The following is a 17,346-nucleotide window of genomic DNA, read 5'->3' on the forward strand; positions in this document are numbered from 1 at the left end:
TAGGGCTGTCAGGGAAACGGGACGAGATCTGTTACTAGTGTTAGGAGATTTCAATGCGCAGAGCCTTTTATGGGGCTACAACCGAGAGGACATACGAGGACGGAAGCTAGCGGAGGCAGCGTCCACATTAGGCCTAACCCTACACACCGACCCGGCGTACCCCACGCAAATTGGGAACTCGGCGCAGAGGGACACTTCTCCGGACTTAACTTTTTCAAAAAATGCTAGGCGAGTGGAGTGGACGAATACGGAGGAAACATTCGGTAGCGACCACTGTCTGATCAACATAACGATCCTCACTAAACCCCTTACCAGACAGACGGGGAGACTAGGATGCCGGACTGGGCAAAATTCAGAAAAGAATATAATGTTAGTTCTATCCAGGAGCAGGGATTCCAAGCCTTGACCAAACAGCTGCTGAGCAGTCTCCGTTCGACGGAAACGCGGGTAAAGCTCTCTGATACGGTGACCGATGTGGACACCCACCTCCTCCACCTCTGGGAAGCCAGATGCAGCATCCATGGCGCAGGCAGAAACATAACCGCAAGTATAGTTCACTATAACCGCAAGCTAAAAACCCGGATCGCGGCGATAAAAGAGGCGGAAGAATACGCGGCGCAACTCGCGGACGCTAACTGGGTAGAGAGGTGCAACGCGGCAGATAGGCAGATGTCTGGCAAAAACACATGGCGTCTCTTCCAAACTCTCATAAATACAATCCAGACGCGCACCAGAGAGCAATACACGCATTTCAAGGAAATACGGCCCACCTAGCGCTGAAGCTCCGAGAGCAGTACTTGAGCACGACCCAAGACTCAAGGGGAGAGGCTTACAGGTACATATATTATGGTGAGGCTGCCCCCCCAAAAAAACATAAAATAATGTGCCTATGCCCGTGTCACTAGGTATAACGGGCTTAAGCTTACAGGTACAGTGGAGACGAAAATGTTCAGCTAGATGAACCTTTCAAACTCTACGAGCTCAAGGCAGCCCTAGCGAGAATGAAACGCTGGACCGCGCCAGGAAGGGATGGGATCACGGTAAAACTCCTAGCAAACCTACCAGAGCACGCGCACCAATCCCTTCTAGAAGACTTCAATTCGATCTGGACGGGCGAAGGTCCTCTTCCCACCGAATAGAAGACGGCACTCATAACTTTCAACCCAAAGGCAGGCAAAGCCATAGATACAGACAACCTCAGGCCCATTTCTCTCACGTCGTGCGTGGGCAAATTGATGGAAACAATGGTCAGAGACAGACTTTCCGAGTATCTTGAAAATAAGCGAGTCTTCGCCGACTCGATGCCAAATAAATCGGCTCAGGATGTCCTGCTACAGCTTAGCAGAAAAATATTAAATCCGATAGAACATCCGAACGGGGATAAAATAGTGCTGGCCCTCAGATCTGAAGGGAGCCTTCGATAATGTGACGCACGAGGCCATCCTGACATACCTTTCGGAGGCGGGGTGTGGAAAGAACGCGTTCGAGTATATAAAACGCTTCCTCTCAGACAGACAGGCTTACGTGAGGATCCAGAACGCAGACCACGGTCCCTTTCTATTAGGCACGAGAGCTACACCACAGGGAGCGGTGCTATCCCCGCTGCTTTTCAATATGGCAATGAAAAATCTCCCGGTACACCTGGAGAAAGTCTCGGGTGTGCAGTACGCGCTGTACGCGGACGACATCTCCATATGGGCCACGCGGGGCTCTCTCGGAGAAATGGAGGCCTGCTTGCAGGAGGCAGCCACCGCTGTGAATGAGTACGCGAAAAAATGCGGCCTTCAGTGCTCACCAAAAAAAATCACAATTCGTCCATATTCGTCCCTCCTAAAAATGCACAGACAAGACAGAATTGCGACTTGGATCAGAACCAATACTCGAGAAAGAGGAAATTAGAGTACTGGGCCTTTTCATTCACCAGCGTAAGCTAGCGAAGACCACGCTCGACAATATAAAAAAGGTGGGAGACCAGGTGGGTCGAATGGTCCGCAGAGTCTCAAACAAGAAAGGGGGACTGAGAAGCAGAGTCTCTACGACTGGTCAATGCCTTTGTAACAAGCAGAATCCTGTACTCGACCCCCTACCTCCACCTCAAAAAACACGACAAGAACATCCTCGAGGTGAACACGCGCAAAATAGCGAAGGCCCTCGACCTCTCTATAACCACGAAGAACCTGAGACTCCAACGTCTGGGGATGACGAACTCGTTCGAGGACCTGAGAGAAGACCACCTCACGAGCCAATACACGCGACTATCGCAGACAACGTCGGGGCGTCGCCTATTAACCCGTCTACACATACAACACACGGCTCTAACCGAGGAAAGAGTAAGGCTTCCTCGCGAGTGGCGATACCCCCTGCCCGTAAAACCACTCCCCACTAATATGTCCAAGGACAACCAAGAGGGTAGGCGCATGGCCAGGGCAGAGGCCTTAGCTCATCACTACGAAGGGAAACCCGGAATGTACTATGCGGACGCGTCCGGCCCGCACCAAGGCGGGTGGTACACGGCGGCAGTGATCCACGAGTCCAAAACGGTAAACGAGCTCACATTTAAAGCCCGAAGCGTAACACAGGCAGAGGAGGTCGCCATCGCGTTAGTAGCAACACACTCTGATTCCAGAACAAACATAACAGACGCGCGAGAGGCGTGTAGGAACTTTCAACAGGGCTGGGTCCCGCACCTGGCCTACCGGCTACTAAAACACAGCTCGGACCTGGCCTACCGAATACTGCAAAACAGCTCGTACGTGGAAAGTCCATCCCGCCGCTTCATAGTCTGGGCTCCGGCCCATTTTGGGCTAGGAGGAAACGAGGCAGCAGATGCCGCCGCCCGCGCGCTTTCTAACCGGGCAACCTCGTCTCCTTCCTCCTCAGAACCTACACTTTCAGAGAAATTACGCAGCTGTACCAAAACAGACACCGTATTTACCCCCACCCGTGTAAAGGGTTAACAAGAGCGGAGGAACGCGTGTTTCTTCGCCTCCTTACGAATACCATGATGTGCCCGACGTCACTTAAACACTTTGATAGTGCCTTTTCCGGGGAGTGCCCGAAAGCCCAAAAAGCCTTGGTCAAACGAACAATGGCGGCAGCGGAAGCCACTGGGGTCCCGTACTAGGGACTCCACCTAGTGTTTGTGAGGGCACTAAGCCTGACCCCAGAGCAACCTTCATGTAACTCTATGTTTTCTTAAACGTTTTCACCACCACCATCGCCGCCAGGTGCCGCATAGATAGCAGGTATTTGGAATCGGACGTCATGGCATTCAAACCCTCTTGCCTACCTTAACTAGTACGGAAGGATGGGCGCGGTCACTTTGCCGTTTATAACAAGAATGAACATGGTAGAAAAATGTAGGAAGAATTCTTCCACCACTATCAGATGTACCTGGGTAAGTATTGCAGGGACTGAGTTCTGACCCGTTGCGCTCAGCTAGATTCTCTATTCAAGCGACGCTAACAAGAGCACCAATTAATTATAGACCAACACCGATCTGGGACGTAAGCACGATGCGGTGGCGCTTCTACCGCTAGCGTGGGCCGACTGGGGGTGAAAATTAGGCTTAGCGCCCATAGGAATACATGGAAGCGAAATATTCTAAAGCAGGTTTCTAATTTCACGGGTCATCTGTGATGTCGTTATTCGGTACAGAGCAACTATGAGCGCCCTGGAATAGATCTTGGAAGTGTGAAATCTCATTACCGAGGCGAATTATTTTTAAAACGCCGCGAAACGCATCGGAGTGCGAGTTGAGAGGGCGACCCGTAAAAATACATGTAAACACAACGTACAGCAACATTTTGCTCGGTGCAGCAGCGTTGAACCCTTCTCATTTTTTGGTGAACGTCTTGTATCACGCCCCGACATCATGTTGCATGGCACACTACATTCCCTTGCAAGTGCTGCAAATCTGACGACTTGCGGGACCGTTCACAGCACGATAAACTGACCGCGCACAGTTGCAGACGGCAATGCACCACCGGCGCAGTCGCTAGCAGACGCTCCGGAGCTGGAGGCGGCCGCGGTGGGAATCGTCTGCTGCAATTAGCGATTCTCGTTCGGTCCATAATTAGTATTGCGTTTGACAATTGTCTTTTAAAAGTAAGTTGGTCTAGAATGTATCAATTAAGCGACAGGTTTGTCAATCTAATTTGCTCCATGCGGCAACATATATCAGACTGCAAACAGAACTACGCGATTCGCTACATGAGCATTTTGGGGGTGTCTGGATTCACAACATAGATTATTCGGAGAGTTTTAAAAGTAGACCGTCTCCGCAATGACGCAGCATACTTCTTCAAAGTGCTGGCCAACGTTTAACGACCGGCCACCACTTCTGGTGCTCTGCGACAATAGAAAAATGTTGCGGTAAGTTGTGTTTACATGTGCTTCTATGGGTCGCCCTCCCAACTCGCACCCTAATACATTTCGCGGTGTTTTAACAATACTTCGCATCGCTAATGAGATTTAATATTTTCACGATCTCTTCTAGGATGTTCATGTTTGCTCTGTGTCGAAAACCGACATGATAGATGCCCCGTGAAAAGAGAAAACTGCTTTGAAATCTTTCGGTTCCATGCATTCCTATGGGCGCTAACCCTAATTTTCACCCCCAGTCGGCTGCGGCACCGCTAGCGCCCCCTTTGTTTGTAAACACGGTGTTGGTCTATAAACGGAAAAAGAATCAGTAATTTGAAATGCGTCGTTTTGAAGGAAAAAAATTTAAAGCATTATCAAGTTCATTCGTGGACGCACCTGAAAAAAAAATGTTATGAAACGTTAAATATGCCGGCCGACCTGCGCTTATGTGCGCGTCGCTGGACTCGAAATTCCTCTATTTACTGCTGGAAACCGACGCAGCAGAAGCGTCTCCGGCATACAGAACCGCGTCGTAGGGGTCCCATTTACATTCCCAAGCAATATCAAGATCGTTCGTGGACGCACCTGAAAAACAAAAAACAAAAACAAAAAAAAAAACATTATGCAACGCAAACTAGGCCGGCCGACCTGCGCGCATGTGCGCGTCGCTGGACTCGAAATTTCTCTATTTACTGCTGGAAACAGACGCGTCAGAAGCGTCTCCGGCATACAGAACCGCGTCGTAGGGGTCCTATTTATATTCCCATGCAATATCAAGTTCGTTCGTGGACGCACTTGAAAAAAAAAAAAACATTATGCAACGCCAATTAGGCCTCCCGACCTGCGCGCATGTGCGCGTCGCTGGACTCGAAATTCCTCTATTTACTGCTGGAAACAGACGCGTCAGAAGCGTCTCCGGCATACAGAACCGCGTCGTAGGGGCCCCATTTATATTCCCAAGCAACATCAAGTTCGTTCGTGGACGCACTTAAAAAAAAAAAATCATTATGCAACGCCAACTAGACCGGCCGACCTGCGAACATGGCGTGTAGCGCTGGCCTCGAAATTCCTCTATTTACTGCTGGAAACAGAGACGTTCTTAGCAGAACGAGCTTAAAAAGCGCGAGGATCAAGTTGTCACAGCTAAGTTGATCATATGTTGTTGCGAATAAAGGAAGAATGAAAAGAAAATGCACGGGCCAGCTACTGGCTCTGTAGCTAAGCCATCTACACTGCCTCGTGAGGACAGAAGAGAATTATAGGGTGCAGTGGTAAGCGCGCCCGACTACTGTGCCGGAGTACCCGGTTTCTACCTCGGCGGCTGCGTTTCGATGGAGGCGAAACGAAGAGGCGTCCGTGCGCTGTGCGATGTCAGCACAGGTTAAACATCCCCAGGTGGTCGAAATTACTTAGTAGCCCTCCACTACGGCTCTTCTTTCTCTCTTTCCACTTTCACTCCCATCCTCCTCCCTCCCTCTAAGGGGCGGGTCAGGTGTCCACCCCTTATGAAAATCCAATTTTCCTTTTTACTTCCTTTGTTTTTCCTTTTTGCTTCCTGAACAGCCTTCCTATAGACTTTTCCTTTCTTTTGACTAAAGGAAGTTTCCTTTGAGCTCACCTTGTTGAGACTTTCCTTTCTTTTGACAGAAGGAAGCTCATTTTTAAACTGGCTCTCTTTGGCAATATCAATAATGAACTTCCTTTGTTTGTCCTCAAGTAAAGAGAAAGTTCTCTTTACTCTTTATGCATCATACCTTCTTTTTTTTTGTTCTTAAGCGAAAACATACGAAGCTCATTTTTCTTTTCAGCTATACTTCTCATTTTTTTTTCTTTCATTAGTATCCCTTGCACTTTTTTAACTTCTGAACTTTTTTGAATAAACCAATTATACATTTATCAAAATATACAAAATCGCATTCGTTTCTTTGTTGTGCAAGTAAACATCATTTTAATTTTTTTTTTTTCATTTTATATTAAATCCACGCTTTTTTTTTCACGCGCTAGATCTTATTTTTAGCGCAAGTTTCTTCTTAGTCACCACACAAGGACCAATAATATTCACCACCTTCCTTCCTTTGTCCTTAAGTGTAAAGATAACTTTCTTTTCATTCATTTCTTGTGCTTATTTTTGTGTGTGTGGCATTACTTGGTGTATTTCTTGCCCCTCTGAATTTTTTAAGATAAAATATAATACATTCAAGAATTTTCATACATGTTAAAGAATGCCAGGTGGTTCTAATTCATCGCTTTCGCAGCCTGCTGGTTCGATGGCGATGCATGCGCGAGACGGCATGTATGTACTTACATACATCCGTTCCCGCTGCTTCAGCACTCTGACACGGTACGCAACAAAGCTCGGCGCAGGGCTGGCAGGGTTCGTCAGTATTTGCGTCGGCATTGCAGCCTGGCAACTCTTGGCTCGCAGCGACGCCAAGGGCGACGCTGTTAGCAAGCGCGGCCTGGTTCCGTCGTGATTTAGTGCACTTCGGTACGGCGCGACGTTGACGTCGCGCAAGTACGCTTTTACCGTGGTGGCATTTCCAGTGCGTTCGACTGGTAGGCGGTTACCGCAGCACCATCGATAACGGCTTCAAAAGCCTGCAGTTAAATGCACTTCACGATGTGCCTAGTACCGGATGTCACATTGTTCACGAAAGTCAAGCTCGTTTACCTCCTATCACAGTTTAAAGACCAGCAATTAATACGTCAGCGACGTCGGTACGTCGGTACCACCACGCACAGAAGCCCCCGCAGCCGAGGTTACGAATACTGCCAGTAAAACCAACGTTCTCACGGCGAGTAAAACCAATGACGATTGACAAGCACCACAAGAATTCCGCAGCAAAAAAAAAGGGCGCTGCAGCTGCTTGTGGCAATAATTTGCTTAATTTATTTTGTGTTTTGTTACGCATCACATATTACTACTAAAAAAACAAACGTTTAAGGTTGTTTATAAATTATAAGTTTTATTTGGAAAGTTTGTGAAGTTTGCAAAAATGCATTTAAAAGTTTGCAATGGCGCTTGAGACTCTAGCGCTATCGTTTTCGTGAAAACAGCCGGCGGCATGCTTCACTATGTGTTTCATGACCGTAGGAAGTTGATTGTTCGCGTTCGTTGTGTTCGTCGTGTTTTCTTAGCTTGAGTAGTGCAAATGGCCGATCATGTCTTGGTTAAATGGGCGACCGCTCAGAAGTGGGACGTATACCCTGTAAGAAACCTACAATCAAAAGAACTGCAGGCGAAACTGGTGGATAATCCAAAATACTGGAAGATTAATCCAAACCAAGGAGTACTACATGCCCAGTGGAAGAAGGGGTCGTACTCTCCTACGTTCATTCTCGGAGTGGGTAAGTAGTCAAACGTCTCTTGTTTCTTTTCGTATTCGTGTCTTAATAATGTTTACCTGTGAAACACCTTCCTTTGCTACCCGCGGTGAGTCGTGTCGCGAAGTCGTTTACATGCCCGCATTACGACCGCATTGTGTTAACAGTAGTGCACATGGTGAAAGAGGTAGACAGTTGATTCCGGGAATTGCGTGAAATTAAAACAAAAATGCATAATGAACTGAATTTGCGGAAATAAGAAGTAGAATAAACGCGGCTGCTGTCGTTACGTGGACCTGATTCTCCCTGTTTACACAGCAAATGGCAATTTTCGGTGTTTCGTGATAACAGGAGTAGGCTTCCCAATTTGGGCTCTCATCATCATCATCATCATCATCAGCCTGATTATACCCACTGCAGGGCGAAGGCCTCTCCCATATTTCTCCACTTAACCCGGTTCTGTGCTAGCTGCATCCACTTGACCCCTGCGAACTTCTTAATCTCATCCGCCCACCTAACTTTCTGCCGCCCCCTGCTACGCTTTCCTTCCCTTGGAATCCAGTTTGTTACCCTCAGCGACCATCGGTTATCCTCTCTTCGCCCTACATGTCCTGCCCATGTCCATTTCTTCTTCTTAATTTCCACTAGAATGTCGGTAACTATTTGGGCTCTATAAAAAAAAAAAAAAAAACACCCTGCCCGCATCGTCGTCTCGGAACGGTGCGGCATGGAGAATGGCAGCTCCTTGATTATTGAAGCTGATTTAGAACAAGTTTTAAAGATGCCCAGGGTGCTCGTTCCGAGACAATTGGTAGTGTAGCAGCGAAACGGACGCTTTCACAGCTGCAGGCGACTGAAGTTTAAGCAGATAAAAGCGCCTAACGTGTTGTAGCATTCATTTACTTTCATATTCATTTGTTTGTTTCTTCTTATTGAAGCGTCAAACATGCTTCCTTTCTTCGCTACCAGCCATTCCTCAGATTTCGCGCAGAGAGAGAAAACTTTATTAAAAAACGGGGAAAAAAAAAGTGTGTGTGGTGGGGAGGCAGTGTGTGGAGTCTCCATTCTAAGACTCCAGTGGCCTGGGCTGCCGCTTTTGCCTGAGTTACCAGCCTACGCTGGGTTGCTAGGTCAGAGCATAGCAAAGCAAGCAGTGATATCAGTTACCAACAGCATAATGCTGCAATAATTTTTAGCTGCCGATGTAAAAGTTGCTCCCAGTTCATGGGGTACGGCCAACAGGTGGAAGGGCACTGCTCTCTCCACTTCATTTTCAATGCTGCCGTTGCACTTTGCCACTACTTCTGGATGAGGCTATCTGCCACGGGATCGCATGCTCCCTTTCATAAAGCTCACGACTGTACACGGGTACAATCCCAGCATTCATGGCCGCATTTCAGTAGAGGTGAAATGCAAGTTGACTGTGTACTGTATGATGTCATTTGCACATTAAAAAACCCCAGGTGAGCCCACCACTACGGCATCCCTCATCGCTATAGCTTAAGTCGCTTTGGGACATAAAACACCATGAACCTACCATAAAGCAGAGTGGCTATGTTTTACGGTATGCGTGGGAGCTCAAACTGTTTTTCTGGAAATGCATCCTTTGTTTTGTCCACTACTGCTCAAGTGGGCATTCTGCCCACTTGAGCAGTAGTGATGCTGGATGGTGTCAGCTCGCAGTTAAACATTACCATGTCCTTTTATGTGCCAAGGTTTGCTCAAGGGCTAATGTTCCTCCTTAAGAAGTGTTGCTTTGAACCCTAAACAGTGTCCATGCTAAGTTTCTCTTGTCAGTGGTCTTCATTTGGTCACTATTTTGCTAATCTCATGTGTGGAACCAGATATCTGCACAATGCATTATACTGAATAATTTTTGTATGATGCATTGGAGTGCAAATACAATTTAGTGAATAGACCTTGCCACATGTCGTTTTGCAGGAAAGCTGCAGCTGTGACAAAATGTCTAAGCCAACAGATGCAAAAAAGAGAGTCCTGGAGCTTGAGGATGAAGTGGGGTCTGCAAAAAAAAAAAAGAATGAAGAAATATAAGGCCGCAAGAGATGAAGCACGTCAGATGCTTGGTATGTGATCGCTTTTTTCTGAAGCCATTGGAATGCTGATCTCCATTGCCATGAGACTGGAATTATTTGCTGTGTCACCAGATGCTACGTAAAGCATAACAAATTCAAGTGCTAACTCTTAAATGAATAAGACCTCTTGGTCTGTAGCACGTCCTAGTAAAAGCACCAGTAAGATTATGTTGCTGCAATAAGGTTCCCCCTACACTGAGGATTAGGATTGGTGTTCCTCCTGTAGTTGTCTTTGCGACACATTATAGGTGGTGTACAGTAGTGCTCAGCTACACCGTGGCGCTGCTGCATGACGCCACCAACCACCATGCTTGCAGTGCACGTAGCAGATGAACTGCTGCCACTCCTGCTCTGCAAGCATGCTTTGTTTGTGTTACAGTGACTTGCGTGTCACATGTCATTGCTTGGGATCGGCATGCATCTGAGATTGAGCCTGTTGTCGTATGTGATAGCTGCATGAAAATGCATGGTAAACAAATGCCACTCAAGGTGAGCACCTGTGCTGATTTGTGCTGCTCAAGCCGAGACCGAAAAACGGGCGCGGGATTGGGTTCCTTTCTGTTCTGGAGTGGTCGGTGACAACAACGCTCCAGTGAACCCGGAGAGCTGCATTAGGTTCAAACACATTCACGGGGTATAAGTTGTAGCCAGATGGCTGCGGCAGGTCTGTGGTGCTCTTGCATTACTGTGGACGGCGTATCTGAATGGAACCCTTGATTCCCTCAGATTTTAACCTCAGAGTCTCCTGCAAATGATGAGGTGCATCTAGAATGAGCGCAGGAGGGACAGCAAAAAATCTAAATTTGTATGAAATTATCATATGTGGCCTCGTCCTGTCTTGGACCTTGGAATCCTTATGGCATGCGCTTCATTTTCCTGTGCCATTTTGGTCACTTAGGTGGTGTTTTTTTTTCACAACAGGAAATTTATGCTTGTCCAAGCTCGACACCTGGTCAGCAATCTGCCTAACTTAACTCGGTCACTACACCATGTTAGCAAATGTCGACACAAAAGACAGACACGAGATAGGTGAAGCATGGGCTATCGAGTATCAGCTACACACTCGAGTGTCAGCCTTTGTCCAAATGTATGGCGTATTGCTGCCGCCATACATGTATATTGCATGCTGACCTCTTCAAGGCCCTTGCTACCGACAAACTGTTTCAGGGATGTGATCTGACTAACTTCTGTTAAAGCGCTCACAGCTATCTCGGCATCATCATTCGCACCCATGAATTCATTCTAAGCAATAGCAGCACCCGTCAGTTGCACTTTAGTCACAACGTCCTCCGCAGTTAATTCAATCCAGGCATTTCCACAGCGAACAAAGAGATCAGAAGTGGGATGTCAGCATTGGCTTCATCAATTGCTATCAGCATCCCCTAGATTATGTACCGCTGATAGGGCGCCTTGAGTGCGTGAGTGATGCCAGTGTCTAGCAGCTAAATTTTGAATGGCGCATTTGGTGACAGAAAAGGGTTGGTCATGCAGTCAAGGGCAAAGAAAAGGCTTTTCTCCTGTGGTGAATGTTACATGGGCTGCTGCTGCTAGTGATGAAATAGTATGTTTTGTTCCAGCTTTCCTTTTTTGTTTTTTTCAGATGTTGCTGAGCTGGTCAATCAGCTGACGGAATCCGTTAATAATGCTGCGTGTACAACACAAGCAGTTGTGCTGCCAACCGAGGCTCAAGTTAGTTGCTTTAGTCTAGTGTCTGCATGGTTGTGCTCATTACTGCCTTTCTCGATGAAACTTTTTTAAGGGTCACACAAGAACTTGGTTCTAGCTTTATGATAGCACTGCCACAAGTCATGCACTTCCATTGAGGAGTGTGCAGGGATAGGGAAACGAGGAGCTCATTATCCATGTGAATTAAGTCAGCAGTCACTGAATTCAGAGATAGGCAAGAAGCAATGCTCTTTATGATTGGTTGGCTCTTAGGGTTTAATGTCCAAAGCGACTCAGGCTATGAGAGATACTGTAGTGCAAGGCTCTGGAAATTTCGACCACCTGGGGTGCTTTAACGTGCACCGACAACACAGAGCACACGGGCACCTTGCGTTTCGGCTCCACTGAAAAGCGGCTGCCCTGGCTGGGATGCTGTTTATGAGGCTGGGCTCACAGACTGCATAATGATATTTTTAAATGAATGTCAATTTGATAGAAACGACAAAAGACAGGCAGTGCTATTTTCTTAAATTCGTCAAAACAACCATGAAAAAAAATCCCAACTGCTTCCTTTCATTTTAGTGACTGTTACTTCATTCGTGTGTATATTGATTTGGAAGAGTTTTTGTGAAAGCTGTAGTGATCGGAAGTGCAAGGTTACTTTTGTTTACGCTTCCTGTTGAGCATACTTCGCTTGGGCTATAGCAAAGCCCTTTTCATCAGAAAAGAGATTTCCATTAGCTTGTTTAATATTCAGCAATTTCTTAGGTTATCGATCTCGGAAGGCCATCTTTTTGCACTACAACTCGAATGACGCAGCTGGTGCTCCTCTAATCAGTCATTTTAGCGACTTGGGCCAGTCATCATGGTATTCAAGCTAATGTGCATATAATCTTGCACCTGACAGCCACCTGCAATGTCACTCTGGCAAGTCAAAGGCAATTAACCACCATGGTATTGCCAGGAGGGTCTCCTTTGAGAAGGAGTTGTGGCTTCTTAAGCTGATCCAACAATAGTTCAATTTCACTTTAACCCCTTGAGCACTATTATTTCGAGATTTCTAGCTAAAATTGCTTAAAATTACGATATCGTTAAAGGCCCCATTACATGAAAATTTGTTGTCTGTGTTGTGAGTGAAACATCAAGAGCATGGCGCTGGCAAGTGGCATGGCCGAACACACATTCTTCGATGATTTGTGTGGCTTAACGAGACCACATGATATCCAAAAGTTAGGAGGAGCTGCTAACTCCGGTCGTTCATTTGAGGTGGGAAGGTGAAATACGAATCAACATTCCAGTGCTCTTCAATGCTGAGTCAGGCTTGCTACACCTAGGCTACGCAGACATGTTGATACAGCTTGGTTAAAGCAGGGCTTTATATGTTGGGTGGTAGCCTACACTGGTCGCATCATACCCTTAAAGGCGGAGCTTAAGTGTCCCTTTAGTTTTTATTTTTACTGCTGGTTTCTATTGGTAGTGTAATAAAAAAGGAGGTATCCGAGACAAAAATATTTGATCCAGAAACTAAGTCAAATGAGCGCAATGAAGTTTATTGCTCATTACGTGAAAAATCAACTGCCCGCCAATAAGCAGCAATCTAGTCGAGTAACATATAGCGAGGTAACTGGAAATGTTTTACAAGGGATGACCAAGAATGGAAGCCCAGGGGGTTTCATCGGAATGTTGTCAATTTTCATCCACTGACACAGAACTCGCAATAGTATCGTCTGAGCTGTCATCATCTTCGTCGGAAGAACTACTCATGTCATCACTGTCGTCTTCACTTCCCATAACAATGCAAAAATTGGTGTCTGAGCCATCTTCGGATGGCGAGGATGGCAACGAAGAAAAGCTTCTTTCCCCCGATGACGGGCCAACAGTGCATGCGTTGCCTCTACCAGGCACCATTTTTCTCATTAAGGCTGCTTAAAAGGCTTTCAAGCGGTAGAACAAAAAGCAGTTAACAGGTCAGTGGTGCCATCTGTCAAATGGCGCATGACCTAAGGCACAGAGGAGCGCTGTACTCACCTAAAACTCTCAGGGTGAGGATCTATCCTGCAAGGACAAGCACTCGTCCAAAATGGCTTGAGGGCATCTTTGCAAGGACGAGCTGCTTGTCCAAAGCGCTTGAGGGGTTAAATTATGAAAGCTACCTGTGCAAGCTGGAAACTAAATGTTGCCTCAAAGTAGCACATACAGAGCAGGGAGTGCATGCTTTTGCTAAACCTTCATTGCCAGTTTTTTTAATTGGTTGAGCTTCTGATGTACGAAAAGGATGTTAGTATTTTTAAACAGGAGGTGACAATGTGGGCACTGTGCTCTGTCTAAACTGGCTTTTAATGGCCTTTGCAATGTTAAAGATGAGTAAATCCCTTTATTTTCTGACTTAAAATCTGCTTTTTTTTTGTTGAAATGCAAGCATAAATTAGGTCGTTAAAAAATCTCTTATTTCTTGTTTTTTCTTCTGCTATAGCAATGCACTATTAGCGCTCAATCCTTTGCGGGGCATTATGTGCCCTCTTTTTGGCTAGTTACTTTAAATACATATTGCACAATTGTCAGGTTACACTAATAAAAATGTTAAAAGATGTTTGGCCTGATTCAAAATTAGATCAAAACACCGCTCGGGAAAGTGTCAAAAACATCCAATAGTTTTCGTATGCCTTGATTGTTGTACATGTTAAAGTACGGCTTCTTGAATGTGTATTTTTACTCGGAAACAAATGACCTTAATTATGCATTTTGGTTTTTCTTTGAATGTTCTTAAGCTGGTCTAAGTTTTTTGTTGTTTGTAAAGCCCCTTCATTTTCTTATTGCATATCAAGGAATATTGTTGTATGTTACAATACTGGTCATAGTACTAATATTTGCTTTTTGTTCTTGCAGGTGCACATTGGCAACAATATTATGGTAAATCAGCAGTTGACTGACCGCATGAAACTCAGTGCGGGCAATCAAGCAACAAAGTTTGCGTGTAACTTGGTGCGGGTTGTGTTCTCACCCGAAGAACTGGAAGAAAGCTCACTCTATGGCCGTGTCTGCAATGCCCGCAAGGAACAAGCTCCAAAAAAGGCACTGGGCTGCCCAAAATTGGATGCTGTTATCTGTAAGTCCTCGAGCTCATAGCCTGTGCATGTGATGCAAGAGCATTCTGAAATATTGTCCAAACAGCTGACTTTTCAGTGATGGTCAGGGCCATAATGCTTGCCTTAATGCATAATGCTGTGGTGCCTGCATGGCGCTCACACTGTCCGTGCTCTGTATATTTAATTTACAAAAGCTAAGGAAGGCTGGATGGAATCTAGCTTGTTCATTGCAGTCATGCTTCAAATGTTTTTTTTTTCTTTTTGCAGCCTACACCTGCTTGCTCAATGAAGTACTAGCCAAGGTGGTCACCGGCAGTTGCGCAAGTTTGCACTGGGATTGTGGACAGTGAACCAATTTTTTGTCGCAGGGTCTTCGAAAGCAGGCCTAATTGCAAGGCCTAAACAGAGGAAGTACATCTATTCAAATAAATATAAGCTCATACAAACAAATGTTTCAGTCTGAACCTACTTCCTTCGAACATCCACCAAATATCCCATAGCCATCATTCCTTCGAACTTCCTTTGAACCAATAATTGGCCACTGCCTGTGAACTCAACTCAAACTGACAACGGTCTGTTCCCTGGGAGCTCAAAGGAAATTCACAGGAAATTCACAGGATGGTCAGAGAAAGTTAATTCACTGTGAATTCAAAATCAGTAGCCAATTCTCAGTTCAGAGGAAGTTGCTTCCTTCTGACTTTTTTGAGTTCACATTGAACTCAAAGGATGTTCCCATTTTTATAAGGGACAGAAACAACGGTGACAGATTTTTTTTTATTTAAGCATACTGTAAGCCTTGCTAGGCTCTTACAGGAGTTGGTGAACTAATGGGACCGTTATACAAAATGAAAAACATCAGAAACACTCAAGAAATGGAAAACATACGCACTGCAACAATATAACGGACATTCAATTTGTCGCACATGAAGCACTGAAAAGAACCGCGAAGCGACGCAATAAAAGAACACGTTAGACAATAGGTACTAATAAGATAAAATCCTAAACTGAACACTCGCAGTGAATAACGAAAGACATTTTAGGAACGATTTTTGTTACACCATTTGCTTTACAAAATATGACTCGACGTTTTTAAGAAAAATATCAAGGCAGATGTCGTCCATAAGTTCATGTGGCAGCCTATTCAATTCTTCAATAGCTGAAGGAAAAAATTGAAAATTTGTATGCGTCGCATCGAGCTGGGATGGGTCTGATGCACTTCAAATGATTTAACCTCTTCGAACGATGATATGATGCCTTGATGTACTGAACTGTATCAATTTTGATTCCACCGTTATAAAGAATTTGGGTATAGAAATTTCATGGAAGCTACGCGTCGCCGACAAGAAAGGGTAGGAATACCCGCTTTATATCGCATGGATGATACACTATCGTGGCGTGAGTAGCTGGAGAAAATAAAAGAAGGGCCTTATTTTTAATTTTTTTTTTCATTTTTGGCTGAGGTATGATTGATGAGGGCTGCAAATAATGCTACCGTACGCAGTGATGGGCCTTATATTAGCATGTTAGCTTTACATGAAAAGGTGCTGCTGACAGTTTTCTACGATGAAATCCGATACTGCGCATTTCCCTTCCTGTGAACCAAAAAAGATTAAAAAAAAAGAAGAAAAAGAAAAAGGGGAGAAAGACGTACGCGCGTTGGCAACAGCCGTCGTCCACCAACGAAACGGCAGGGGGTGCAATGACGACCTACAGCAGATAAATATATGGTGGCAGACTAGCCCCCCTGCAAGACACAGTCACCTACCGACCACCTACTGTAGGTCGTGGACCTACCTACCAGTCCCAACCCCGTATCGCCACAATCAAGCACCCCCGAACGTTCTCGTGCACTGATCGCCTTATGTATATTACGCGAGAAGTCAATCTGTGTTTAACGTAATATTTACTCGTCCTTATCCGTAGGCGTTCCGTGCCTATAGAAGGCAGTTGATGCCAGAAAAGAAATCGTACAGCAGAAACTGACGAGGCTATATGTAAATTGTCAACGGCACTTACTGTGCGCTCCGCGGTGATTGGAAATGCATCGATTATCTGGCATCGATTGCTAGAGCACGGAGGAAATACATGAAACGATGTGCCACTGTGCTGACACGCACTGCGGAACGCTGCAAAATCGGTTTTACCCAGCCGGGGTGGTGCAGTGGTAAGACGCCCGACTACTGTGCTGGAGTACCCGGGTTCGAACCCGACCTCGGCGGCTGCGTTTCGATATAGGCGAAACGAAGAGGCGTCCGTGTGCTATGCGATGTCAGCGCACGTTAAAGATTCCCAGGTGGTCGAAATTACTCCGTAGGCCTCCACTATGGCTCCTCTTTCTCGCTTTTCACTTTCACTCCCACCTTCCTCCCTTCCCTTACGGCGCGGTTAAGGTGTCCACAGAAAAACAAGTGAGATAGTTGCCGCGCCTTTCCCTTCATATAAATCAATCAATCCGTGGTTTGTGGTGCTACGAGCACTGTGCTATCGGGTCTGTTTTCATCGCGCAAGCGAGGAGCGCCTGCTGCTGCATCTCTTCATTTTTGTTATTTTATTTTTTTATTTGAGGAGTTTGCCCCATCTTTTGCTCGTTACTATGGCTCATAGCATGGTTTCGCCGCCAGGTGCCGCATAGATAGCAGGTCTTTGGAATCGAACACCATGGCATTCAAAGCCGCTTGCCTACCTTAACTACCAGTACGGAAGAATGGGTGCGGTCACTCTGCCGTTTATAACAAGAATAAACATTCGTAGAAAAACGTAGGATTTATTCTTCCACCATGCACTATCAGATGCACCTGGGTAAGTACTGCAGG

The 17,346-nt window shown here is 45.9% G+C and overlaps 1 protein-coding gene across 1 annotated transcript; it reads left to right on the top strand.

Annotated features, from left to right (window-relative positions):
* The first annotated feature begins 7,467 nt into the window (after positions 1–7,467).
* LOC146182779 (uncharacterized) lies at positions 7,468–15,261 on the top strand. Its single transcript, XM_084608917.1, has 5 exons — positions 7,468–7,713; positions 9,631–9,773; positions 11,383–11,471; positions 14,334–14,553; positions 14,801–15,261. The coding sequence occupies exons 2-5, from the start codon at positions 9,668–9,670 to the stop codon at positions 14,881–14,883; spliced, it is 498 nt and encodes a 165-aa protein (XP_084465043.1). The 5' UTR covers positions 7,468–7,713; positions 9,631–9,667; the 3' UTR covers positions 14,884–15,261.
* The last annotated feature ends 2,085 nt before the right edge of the window (positions 15,262–17,346 follow it).

The sequence above is a fragment of the Amblyomma maculatum genome, chromosome 7 (assembly GCF_055883805.1).
Source record: "Amblyomma maculatum isolate TAMU_Amacu chromosome 7, ASM5588380v1, whole genome shotgun sequence".
NCBI lineage: Eukaryota > Metazoa > Arthropoda > Arachnida > Ixodida > Ixodidae > Amblyomma > Amblyomma maculatum.

Excerpts from the sequence above, each read along its gene's own strand:
- LOC146182779 (XM_084608917.1), top strand. The coding sequence starts at position 9,668 with ATGCAAAAAAGAGAGTCCTGGAGCTTGAGGATGAAGTGGGGTCTGCAA. Across the intron at positions 11,472-14,333 it reads TGCTGCCAACCGAGGCTCAA|GTGCACATTGGCAACAATAT; the intron begins GTTAGTTGCTTT and ends TTGTTCTTGCAG. Across the intron at positions 14,554-14,800 it reads AAAATTGGATGCTGTTATCT|CCTACACCTGCTTGCTCAAT; the intron begins GTAAGTCCTCGA and ends TTCTTTTTGCAG.